The sequence below is a fragment of the Haematobia irritans genome, chromosome 5 (genome assembly GCF_050003625.1).
Source record: "Haematobia irritans isolate KBUSLIRL chromosome 5, ASM5000362v1, whole genome shotgun sequence".
Lineage (NCBI taxonomy): Eukaryota > Metazoa > Arthropoda > Insecta > Diptera > Muscidae > Haematobia > Haematobia irritans.
Genome location: NC_134401.1, coordinates 50,032,090 through 50,044,605, shown reverse-complemented (window position 1 = coordinate 50,044,605; position 12,516 = coordinate 50,032,090). Strand labels below are relative to the sequence as shown.

Here is a 12,516-nt window from a genome sequence, read left to right as displayed (position 1 = left end):
CAACGTGTTGATGATTCTGAGCGGTGTTTGCAGCTGTTAACTCGTAATACACCCGAGTTTTTCCGTCGATATGTGACAGTGGATGAAACATTGGAGCCACCGTGGTGCAATGGTTAGCATGCCCGCCTTGCATACACAAGGTCGTGGGTTCGATTCCTGCTACGACCGAACACCAAAAAGTTTTTCAGCGGTGGATTATCCCACCTCAGTAATGCTGGTGACATTTCTGAGGGTTTCAAAGCTTCTCTAAGTGGTTTCACTGCAATGTGGAACGCCGTTCGGACTCGGCTATAAAAAGGAGGTCCCTTGTCATTGAGCTTAACATGGAATCGGGCAGCACTCAGTGATAAGAGAGAAGTTCACCACTGTGGTATCACAATGGACTGAATAGTCTAAGTGAGCTTGATACATCGGGCTGCCACATAACCTAACCTAACCTAACATTGTTCCATCACTACACTCCTGAGTCCAATCGACAGTCGGCTGAGTGGACAGCGACCGGTGAACCGTCTCCGAAGCGTGGAAAGACTCCAAAGTCCGCTGGCAAAGTAATGGCCTCTGTTTTTTGGGATGCGCATGGAATAATTTTTATCGATTGTCTTAAGAAGGGAAAACCCATCAGCAGTGACTATTATATGGCGTTATTGGAGCGTTTGAAGGTCGAAATCGCGGCAAAACGGCCCCATATGAAGAAGAAAAAAGTGTTGTTCCACCAAGACAACGCACCGTGCCACAAGTCATTGAGAACGATGTCAAAAATTCATGAATTGGGTTCGAGATCTGGCCCCAGCGACTTGTTCTTGTTCTCAGACCTCAAAAGGATGCTCTCAATGAAAAATTTGGCTGCAATGAAGAGGTGATCGCCGAAACTGAGGCCTATTTTGAGGCAAAACCGAAGGAGTACTACCAAAATGGTATCAAAAAATTGGAAGGTCGTTATAATCGTTGTATCGCTCTTGAAGGGAACTATGTTGAATAATAAAAAGAATTTTGACAAAAAAAAAATGTGTCTTTCTTTGTTAGACCGGGGACTTATCAGCCAACCTGTTATATGGGGCAAAAAAAATGTCGGAATCTTGTTCGCCTTAACCCCACAAAACGAATCCCCTTTCCAGATATTGGGAAAGCCAAAATTTGAGCCCGATTAAACGACGTTAACACGTGCCGCTCGTCGCTGAGTCAAACCGAGTTACGCCCGCCTTTAGCTTCGAAAACGCGACCTGGTGCCACTAGGAGCATTCGCCTTAACCCCACAAAACGAATCCCCTTTCCAGATATTGGGATAGCCAAAATTTGAGCCCGATTAAACGACGTTAACACGTGCCGCTCGTCGCTCAAAATTTGAAAAAAAACGAATTTTTTGGCCAAAAAGATATAGACAAAGCCTCCGTGTTTATCACAATGGACTGAATAGTCTAAGTGAGCCTGAAACTTAATCGGGCTGCCACTTTAACCTAAACCTCCGTGCATATGTTCTTCCGATTAGGGCAAATATGACCAAACTACCCACGTTGTCCTTGTAAAATTTCCACCGTTAAGTCAAAAAATTGTAAAAATGACTTATATTTTCCTATCCTCGAATACAAATCTATATGCACTTTTGCGAAATTGCATATCAATAGCTTTTGATTTAAATATTTCCCATATTTATGTTATACCCTTCATCACTACTGTGGTACAGGGTATAATAAGTTTGTGCATTTGTATGTAACGCCAAGAAGGAAAAGTCTGAGACCCATCGTTTAGTATACCGATCGTATTGGAATTAAATTCTGAGTCGATTTAGCGATGCCCATCTGTATGTCCGTCCGTCTGTCTGTCTGTCTGTTCATGTATTTTTGTGTGCAAAGTACAGGTCGCAGTTTAAGTCCGATCGTCCTCAAATTGTGCATAGGGTGTTTTTTTTTTTTTGGGACAGAGACAATCGCTATTGATTTTGGAAAAAATCGGTTCAGATTTAGATATAGCTGCCATATATATGTATCCCCTATCTGGTCATAGTTGGCGTGTTTATCAACCGATTTTCTTCAAATTCCGTCTCGAAAAACTTGCAAAATATCAGCCAAAGCGGTTCAGATTTAGATATAGCTCCCATATATATCTTTCGTCCGATTTAGACTCATATGACCACAGAGGCCAAAGTTTACTACCGATTTTCGTGAAATTTTGCATAGAGAGCAGTATTGATATTCTACCAATGCTTGGTAAATTTGTTTAAATCGGTTCAGATTTAGATATAGCTCCCATATATATCTTTCGTCCGATTTGCACTTATATGGCCTCGAAATTCAGAGTTTTGCCCTGACTTGCTTCAAATTTTGCACCATGAAAATGTTTAATAGTATCGGTAAGTATGCCAAATTTGGTTGAAATCGGTGCAGATTTAGATATAACTCTCATATAGGGTAAGTACAGCAAATGTGGTATACCCATTTGTTTTTCGAAAGCCAAATTTTTTGTTTTTCTTCGACGAGGCTAAGATTTTACCACATTCATTTTACTAGTGTTAGCCATCCACGCAACTATGAGCGAAAAATTAGAAACCCATAATTTCGGATATATTTGCGAATTTATTAAAAAACACATTAAGCACGGATTCATAAAATGTGCAGGTAATGTGGTACACCATAATGTAGATTTTTTTTGTAAAAAAAATAAATGCAATATGTGTATCGCAATTGCATACATTTTTTGCTTATTTAGTACTCGTCAGTTATTTACATCCGAAAAATAATAAATTTAAAATATATCTTCACACAAAACGAAATGATTAAGAACCACCAAAAAAAATCCCTCGAGCGCGGGTAAATGTGAATACTTTCAACTGGCACAAAGAAAGAGTTGCAAAAATCAAATTGATCTTTGATAGCTTCATTTTCTGACAGCCACAATCTATTCAGCTTGGTTTAGTTCTTCGTATGTTGTTAGATAGAGAAAAAAGCTAATATACCACATTACCAGCCTATACCACATTTGCTGCACTTACCCTATATCTTTCGTACGATTTGAACTTATATGACCTCAAAAGCCAGAGTATTGCCCTGACATGCTTCAAATTTTGCACAAGGAGTACGTTTAATAGTATCGTTAATTGTGCCGTATTTTGTTGAAATCGGTTCAGATTTAGATATAGCTCCCATATATATCTGTCGCCCGATTTACACTCATATGACCACGGAGGCCAAAGTTATACTCCCAATTACATGAAATTTTGCAAAGATTGCATAATTATTATTCTAAGTATGCACGTCAAATTTAGTCAAAATCGGTTCAAATTTAGCTACAGTGAACACTCTATTTCACTAAAGCCAATTCAACTTTATTTTAGTTCATGAAATTATTATGTTTGGAGAAAATTTCCTTTACTCTAATAATTTTTAGCGTACATTAGTTTAATGAACAGATAAACGGACAAAAATTAAACACTATCACAGGCGATCCAAACTAATTTCCATGGCTTGAAAATGCCCTCTGTCATTATAATATCGAAAATCTCGTTTAAAGAAATAAAGCAAAGTTTGCTTATTTCTTACACCATGTTATGGAATGTAACAGCAGCCATGTAGCTAACGTACATATAAGCAGCAGAATATGCACAAATCGTCTACTATACTACAGGCACATATACATACGTATTTATTACTACGTATGTATGTATTTGTACACATAGTTTATACAGATTATATTTAGTTTATGTTAGTTTCTTTATGCTCTAGTCATAGTCATCCAAATGTTGTCATTTTATCCTCAAAAACATCGTCATCCTTACATTAGTGGCAAGATCATGTCAATCATAAATATTATCATCATCATCATCATCATAGTCGTTGTGGTGATAATGTTTAACACAAGGACTTGCATTCACCCGTATATTATAAAATTTCATGAGCTTGTGTATGCATTACTGTACGAATTGTATATGTGTGTATGTGTACATGTCACAGCACAACAACCCAGCAAAAAAAGACCTTCCAAAAAAAGTAGTTTGGATCCCCAATTTGTGATCCGGAAGTAGTGCAAACTTGGACCATCTCCAATGAATTTCACATGGGCTTGTCCTAGGACGGAAGAACTCCATTTTTGGACCCTTGACATCGCATTAGAAGTTGTGCCTTGGAAGTTCATTTAGATGAAGAAATTTAAAAAACTAAAAAACAAAAAAAAATCCAATTTCACATTTTATTTTTATCACTATTTTTTGTTACACTTGTATTATCTTATTATCTAATTTTTACAAATTTAAAAACTTCTTCGCTTCCACCGGGAGCTGAAACTGAGCCTGTTGGCACCATAACAGAACGCCTTAGCACACTCCACCACAAACACCATTGAACATGATGCATCAAAACGTCTATTCAAATGCTTGTGACATGAACTTAATATGACACCACGCCATGACATTCTAAGTACTTCCTGAGATGTTCTTTATTATTATGAATGAAAAACAAAGTAAAGAACGCTGGTTCAAATCGCACCAGCGGAGATTTTTTATTAAATATTTTTCTAAAAAATATTTTTTTATGTTATACATAACAGGTTGGCTGATAAGTCCCCGGTCTGACACATAGATGGCGTAGCTAGTATTAAATGCATATTATTTTTATATAGTACCAACCTTCAAATGATTCGTGTCAAAATTTGACGTCTGTAAGTCAATTAGTTTGTGAGATAGAGCGTCTTTTGTGAAGCAACTTTTGTTATTGTGAAAAAAATGGAAAAAAGGAATTTCATGTTTTGATAAAATACTGTTTTCTGAAGGGAAAAAATACGGTGGAAGCAAAAACTTGGCTTGATAATCAGTTTCCGGACTCTGCCCCAGGGAAATCAACAATAATTGATTGGTATGCAAAATTCAAGCGTGGTGAAAAGAGCACGGAGGACGGTGAACGCAGTGGAAGTCCGAAAGAGGTGGTTACCGACGAAAACATAAAAAAAATCCACAAAATGATTTTAAATGAATGAAGTTGATCGAGATAGCAGAGGCCTTAAAGATATCAAAGGAACGTGTTGGTCATATCATTCATAAATATTTGGATATGCGGAAGCTCTGTGCAAAATGGGTGCCGCGCGAGCTCACATTTGACCAAAAACAACAACGTGTTGATGATTCTGAGCGGTGTTTGCAGCTGTTAACTCGTAATACACCCGAGTTTTTCCGTCAATATGTGACAATGGATGGAAACATGGCTCCATTACTACACTCCTGAGTCCAATCGACAGTCGGCTGAGTGGACAACGACCGGTGAACCGTCTCCGAAGCGTGGAAAAAAAAAGTCCGCTGGCAAAGTAACGGCCTCTGTTTTTTGGGATGCGCATGGAATAATTTTTATCGATTATCTTGAGAAGGGAGAAACCATCAACAGTGACTATTATATGGCGTTATTGGAGCGTTTGAAGGTCGAAATCGCTGCAAAACGGCCCCATATGAAGAAGGAAAAGACAAGACAACGCTCCGTGCCACAAGTCATTGAGAACGATGGCAAAAATTCATGAATTGGGCTTCGAATTGCTTCCCCACCCACCGTATTCTCCAGATCTGGCCCCAGCGACTTTTTCTTGTTCGCAGACCTCAAAAGGATGCTCGCAGGGAAAAAATTTGGCTGCAATGAAGAGGTGATCGTCGAAATTGAGGCCTACTTTGAGGCAAAACCGAAGGAGTACTACCAAAATGGTATCAAAAAATTGGAAGGTCTTTATGATCGTTGTATCGCTCTTGAAGGGAACTATGTTGAATAACAAAAACGAATTTTGACAAAAAAAAGAGTTTTTCTTTGTTAGACCGGGGACTTATCAGCCAACCTGTTAGTTTTTATTTTGTTTTTTTTCTTTTTCAGGATAAATTTTTGTATAAATATTTTTGCAAAACCTTCTCAAAAGAACTTCCCATCCCAGCGGGGATGATTTTTTTTATTTCTTTATTGATTTTCTATCGTGTCCAAGACTTAAATTTTCATTAAACCGTCCTAAATCCGGACTTTCTAAGACTTGTCCAGAAGGATTGCATCAGAAGTGAAAAAAACTCAATAGGGGATCCCGGGATGTGATTTTAAAAAAAGCACTGTATCGGAAGTGGAAAAAACTTGACGGGGGATTCCAGGATGCGCTTTAAAAGAAATGTTTGTGGACTTGTCCAAAAGGACTGCATCGGAAGTGAAAAAATTTGATGGGGGATTCCGGGATGTGCTTTAAAAGAAATGTTTGTGGAACAACTTCCAATTTTTTTGGTGGGTATTTGTATATACAAATACAACATTTAGTTTATGCATAGCTTCCTTTAGATTTGACTGTAAAGCTCTTTTATGGTTGAACGCACAGGAGCTAATGTAAATAGCATGAATGAGTCGCATGAATGGGTCGCACCAAACCTCTCTAAAGCAAATGAAGCGAAATGAAAAGGTTGCCCTGATGTTACATTATAAAAGGAATCCCATTTAAAGTTTGCTCCCACAACTTTATTTCTTTTATTTTTTTTTTTTGTTGACCATCTGGAAAGTACAACTATTCTAGTTTGGAATTCTTAGGCTATATTTAACTTCACATTACACACACACACACACCAAATTTACAACTTTTAGTCAAATGAAATGTTTAAATTTTCTTGCATTTAATTAAGAAATTGTCTAGACCAATTAAATATGATAATATGACACATAGCAATAGTTGAAATTCTTGAAATCAAAGCTTACTTTTGAGAGCTAGAAAACATCATCAAATTGCAGCATATTTTAGGGCAATTTTAAATGACCAATTTGAAAAGCCCTTTTAATATTAATAATTTATAGAAACAGTTTAGGACCCGACACCAGTGTGTGTGTGTTTCTTTTAATTCATGCAGGCGATTTATGCCGAACCTGTTTTTGATAAAGAGAAACAATTATAGCATAGTTTTAGGGGACTTTTGAATGACTAGTTGGGAGAACACTTTTAATTTTAATAATTTATACAAATAATTTACACCGAAAAAAGTAAATTGTTTTATGGGAAAAATGAGCTAAAGTTGTATGCCATAGTTTGAGATTTTCATTATGTGTTGTTTAAATAAAGAATGTTTGCTGACATTTTTTGGATTTTTAGCTGTCATATATGTAATTTTTTCTTTTAATAAAAGAAAAACATTAAGTAACACAGAATTATACGAAAATTTTCATCTACTTTAGTTAGATTGTACGTTAATAAATTTGTACGTTAATAAATTTTTTCTCCCACAACTTTATTTCTTATCTCCTTGTTGACCATCTGAAAAATGATAACCTCCTGGAGCAAAATGTTAGTTTTGTATGGAAAGAAAACAACATTTTTATAAAATAACAAAAATGTTATTTTCTCACCAAAAATATAAAAGTATTGTCAAAATGGACGAAAAAATAACATAACGACAAACGTGTTACATGTTCCCCGTCCAAAAATATTATTTTGATCGAGGAAGTGACCATGTGCCTTCTCTTGGTATAGTTTAGATTTCTTAGGCCATTTTCAACTACTCATTACACACATAGGTTAGGTTAGGTTGTAGAGGATGACATAAATTTTTGTGTTGAAATTGATGTCCACTTAGACCAGTATAGGTCCATTGTGATTTCTCGATGTGATCTTTCCATCTTCTTCCTTCCAATGCGGTCCGTTTTGTCCCAGAGCTTCCTCCTGCTCGTTCTCTTGGATAGATATCTCAGAACAACCAACCAGAGGCCCTGATGAATGTATGGACTGCATCGGAAGTATGTTCTTAAGCTGCACTCCCGCAGATCAATGAGAGCCTGAAAGAAAAATGAGCCCAGAATCTTGTTTCTTCTAAGGGATTAAGCTGGACACTGGCACAGGAATTGGTACGAGTCCTCCGTAACTTCCAGGTCCAGGCACCATCTACAGATATCATCGTCTTTAAGTCCTATTCTTACTATGTGTTTCCCAAGTGTGTTATGTCCTGCTATGATACCATTCAGGGGCCGCAATTCTTCTCCGTTCATCGACATCAAAATTTCGCAGTTCATACGTTTCTTTTAGTCCCGTATCAACTTGGTTTGCTCGCAACCATCCGAAGAAACCCAGAGTCTTCGCCATAGTTCGTCATATTTGACCTCTATCCTGTAATGATAAGAAGATAGTGGAGGAAAGACGTCCGCTAGGACATTATTCGTTCCACGAGCGCCCTCCATAGCCAACACATCCGCTTCGTCATTTCCTATTATCCCGTAGTGCCCAGGTACCCAGCACAGAGTAATATTATGCTGTTCAGTGAGAACCTTGAGTTCTCTACGAACTCAAGGTTCTCACTGAACAAAAATGTTATTTTCTCACCAAAAATATAAAAGTATTGTCAAAATGGACGAAAAAATAACATAACGACAAACGTGTTACATGTTCCCCGTCCAAAAATATTATTTTGATCGAGGAAGTGACCATGTGCCTTCTCTTGGTATAGTTTAGATTTCTTAGGCCATTTTCAACTACTCATTACACACATAGGTTAGGTTAGGTTGTAGAGGATGACATAAATTTTTGTGTTGAAATTGATGTCCACTTAGACCAGTATAGGTCCATTGTGATTTCTCGATGTGATCTTTCCATCTTCTTCCTTCCAATGCGGTCCGTTTTGTCCCAGAGCTTCCTCCTGCTCGTTCTCTTGGATAGATATCTCAGAACAACCAACCAGAGGCCCTGATGAATGTATGGACTGCATCGGAAGTATGTTCTTAAGCTGCACTCCCGCAGATCAATGAGAGCCTGAAAAAAAAATGAGCCCAGAATCTTGTTTCTTCTAAGGGATTAAGCTGGACACTGGCACAGGAAATGGTACGAGTCCTCCGTAACTTCCAGGTCCAGGCACCATCTACAGATATCATCGTCTTTAAGTCCTATTCTTACTATGTGTTTCCCAAGTGTGTTATGTCCTGCTATGATACCATTCAGGGGCCGCAATTCTTCTCCGTTCATCGACATCAAAATTTCGCAGTTCATACGTTTCTTTTAGTCCCGTATCAACTTGGTTTGCTCGCAACCATCCGAAGAAACCCAGAGTCTTCGCCATAGTTCGTCATATTTGACCTCTATCCTGTAATGATAAGAAGATAGTGGATGTGTCGCCCTCCATAGCCAACACATCCGCTTCGTCATTTCCTATTATCCCGTAGTGCCCAGGTACCCAGCACAGAGTAATATTATGCTGTTCAGTGAGAACCTTGAGTTCTCTACGACAGCGGCTGACTACCTTAGACCTTATGTCAGCACTGCACAATGCCTTTATAGCTGCCTGACTGTCGATGAAGACGCTGATATCGCTTCTGAATAACGGCCTCATCAACAGCGACTCAGCAGTCTTTGTGATCGCAGAAATATCAGCCTGAAAAACACTGCAATCACTATCCAGCGTATAAGACTCCCTTATTTCTAGATCACTACAATAGATTCCGCTGCCCGTTCCTTCCTCCATTTCTGACCCGTCAGTGTACATGTTCAGGGTTCCGAGTATAATGCCGCATAGGCCGTCTTTATGCGATCCGTAGTATTCTCCATCCAGTTTAGTTTGGAATCCAAAGGAACTCCTTGCTGATTTCGAGAGGGTCAACTTGCGACTTGTAACCGACAACCTTTCTCCTCCTGGTGAACAGTACCAGCTCCGTCTTTCCAAGGTTCACCCCCTATTGAATCCACGCCCTAGTATCCACTCCGAAAGATACTGCAAAGACCTGCTCAGCACATCCGAAATAGAGTCCAGGAATTTCCCCGATACCATTACCTTGATGCCCCCGCTGGTCAGCCCAATCAATACCTCGTTCACCACCAGTAGCCATAGCAAAGGTGATATTACCCCTCCCTGTGGCAATCCTCTAGTGGTCCTAGCCCTCCTTGTGGAGTTCGCTAGCTCGACCACCATGTCCCTGCTTAGCAGCATCACCTCGAACCACTTTCTAATGAATTTCTCGACACCATTCTTCTCTAACGCCTGTACTACTTTATCAATTTTCGTACAATTAAAAGCACCTTCAATTTCCAGAAGCGCCGCCAATGTATATTCGCCATATGTCATGGATCTTTCTATGTGATGCACCACTGAGTGCAGGGCAGATTCTATAGATCTACCCTTAATGTACACATGCTGACAGATTGATAGTTTCATGCCTAGCTGGTTCCTTTTATGACCATCCAGTATCCTCTCCATCGTCGTTAGCAAGAAGGATGATAAGCTTATTGGTCTAAAATCCTTCGCCGTTCCATGTGATATCTTCCCCGCTTTAGCAATGAAAAGTTTTAAACAAAGTTTACAACTTTTAGTCAAATGAAATGTTAAAATTTTCTTGCATTTAATTAAAAAATTGTCTAGACCATTATAAAATTATATTATGGAACATTTGGGAGATAGAAAAAAAATCAAATTGCAGCATATTTTAGGGCAATTTTAAACGATCAGTTTGAAGAACCCTTTTAATATTAATAATTTATAGAAACAGTTTAGGACCCGACACTTATTACATACTTAAGGATTTTATAACAATTTTTTGTTTTCATGCAAGCGATTTATTCCGAACATGCGTTAAACTGACAAAAAAAACCTTTAAATTGTAGCATAGTTCTAGGAGACTTTTTAGTGACTGTTTGTGTGTGACCCTTTTAATTTTAATAATTTATAACAATAAATTAGGGCTTGAAACTGTTCGAGTGCCTAATGAATATTTGTTGAATGCTTGTTAAATATCTGGCAAAGAAGAAATAAAATAAATAAAATTTATAATACTTATCATCACTTTCGAACGAATCGAGCTATCGACTTGAAACTTACTACAAGTAGCTATTCTTTATGATGGTCGTATGGTATTGCAAATTAGAGCTCGACCGAAGGCATATAAGATTCACTCTCGTTAATGTACTATTTTTCGAGTTTGCTATTTTGTAAGGATTCGGGTCGAAATGTTGCCCATATCCCATAAATATGGATATGATGAATATGAAACATATTCGGCCCATTATGAACAAGATAAAAATTTGGTGACTCTTTATACCCTTAGTTAATTCCAACAAAGTCCTGTATCGGGTGATATTTTGAAATCTTGGTCTTATTGTACCTCGCAAACTGGCATACTATTTTTTCCAATTGTTAAATTATTACGGATTCAAAAATTTATTGGGGATTTTCGTGAGGAACTTTAAATTAAAATGGGGATTTTTAGTGATGAAAGCGTCCAAATTCGAGTCTAAAAGCCTGGAAAATACTGGCAACACTGATGGTACCCACACGCGATTGTATATAGGAGATCACTGCATGTATACCGTATTATTAATAACATTTTTATAGCATATTTTTAGGATGCTCTAATATTTAACCATATATTGAATTGCTACAATATTTTGTTTCTAAATAAACCTGTGAATGCTTATAACATATTTCGGTTTTACCAAAATCATTAAGTAGTTTTTTTTCATAATCATTCACAATAGTTAATATTATATTAATATCTTATATACGTATATGTACATATTGCACTATGTCTTCTACTCACCCTATTGTACCGCTTAGAAAGTTGTCTTATGTTCTTCGCCAATTTCAAAATTTATTGTAAAAAATGCTCACTAAGCTAGCACAAAATATTAATTAATTTGTACTTATTTATTGGTATTCACTCTCTCTCTCATACATTTTGTTGCATTTGTGTTTTTTTCTTTCTTCCATGTTTCTGTTTTTTTTGTGCTTTTGCAGAGCCACTTTGCCATTAACCGATACCAAAGATTTAATAAGCACTGAATGCAATTGTAGCCATAACGGTAGTGGTGGTGGTGGTGGGGGTGGAGGTGTCGGCGGTGGAGGTGGTGGTGGCGTTATTAACAACAGTAACCATAATATCACATCTTCATCCACAACATCCTCGAATGGCACATCATCAACGACAACAGCAGCGTCAACGAATGCCACCAACTCTTCCGCTTCTTCCTCCCCATCTATGTCAACGGCAGGTGCTTTAATAACATCGTCCTCATCATCGGCGGCCACAAATGGCAGTGGTCCTTCGTCCCTGGGCTATGGCGGTGTTGGGGTTGGCGGAGGCTATTCCAATTTGCGGACCACAGCATTGGATGCCATCGATCTCACCGATAATCATTCATCACTTTTTGCCCATTTCGATATGCTGCGACATGGCTACATAAACTACAACAATCACAGTCGTCCCATATCGATTCCAGCGACAAATTCCTCAAATACAGCATCATCCAATGGCCAAATGTCCACATCGACCTCAATGTATAGTCATCATCATCCTATGGATAATTCTAGCTCTGAATTAAGGGGTGGTGGTGGTGGCGGTGGTGTTGGTGGTAGTGGTGGTGGTGTGGGAGGTGGTATAATGGGTGTTGACCTATACCACGATGTTGTTGGTATTATTAATCGAAATAATAGCAGTAACAATGCCAACAACTGCAACAGCAATTCAGCTGGCCACTATCTGCATCGCCAACATCCGCAGCATAAGCAACAGCATCATCATCGCCATCACCATCGTCATCATAGTCAAGATATTTACTCACCCT

General features: G+C 38.2%; 1 protein-coding gene across 14 annotated transcripts in view; it reads left to right on the top strand.

Annotated features, from left to right (window-relative positions):
- Positions 1-12,516, top strand: part of hppy (MAP4K3-like protein hppy) — a 654,429-nt gene that overhangs the window by 630,380 nt on the left and 11,533 nt on the right. For 11 of the 14 annotated variants that reach the window (XM_075313442.1, XM_075313441.1, XM_075313440.1 and 8 more), the window contains one exon: positions 11,690-12,229. The exons of the other annotated variants lie outside the window; for them this stretch is intronic. In XM_075313442.1, coding sequence (XP_075169557.1) covers positions 11,690-12,229 — 540 coding nt within the window. The remainder of the gene's footprint in view (positions 1-11,689; positions 12,230-12,516) is intronic. 14 annotated transcript variants of the gene reach the window in all.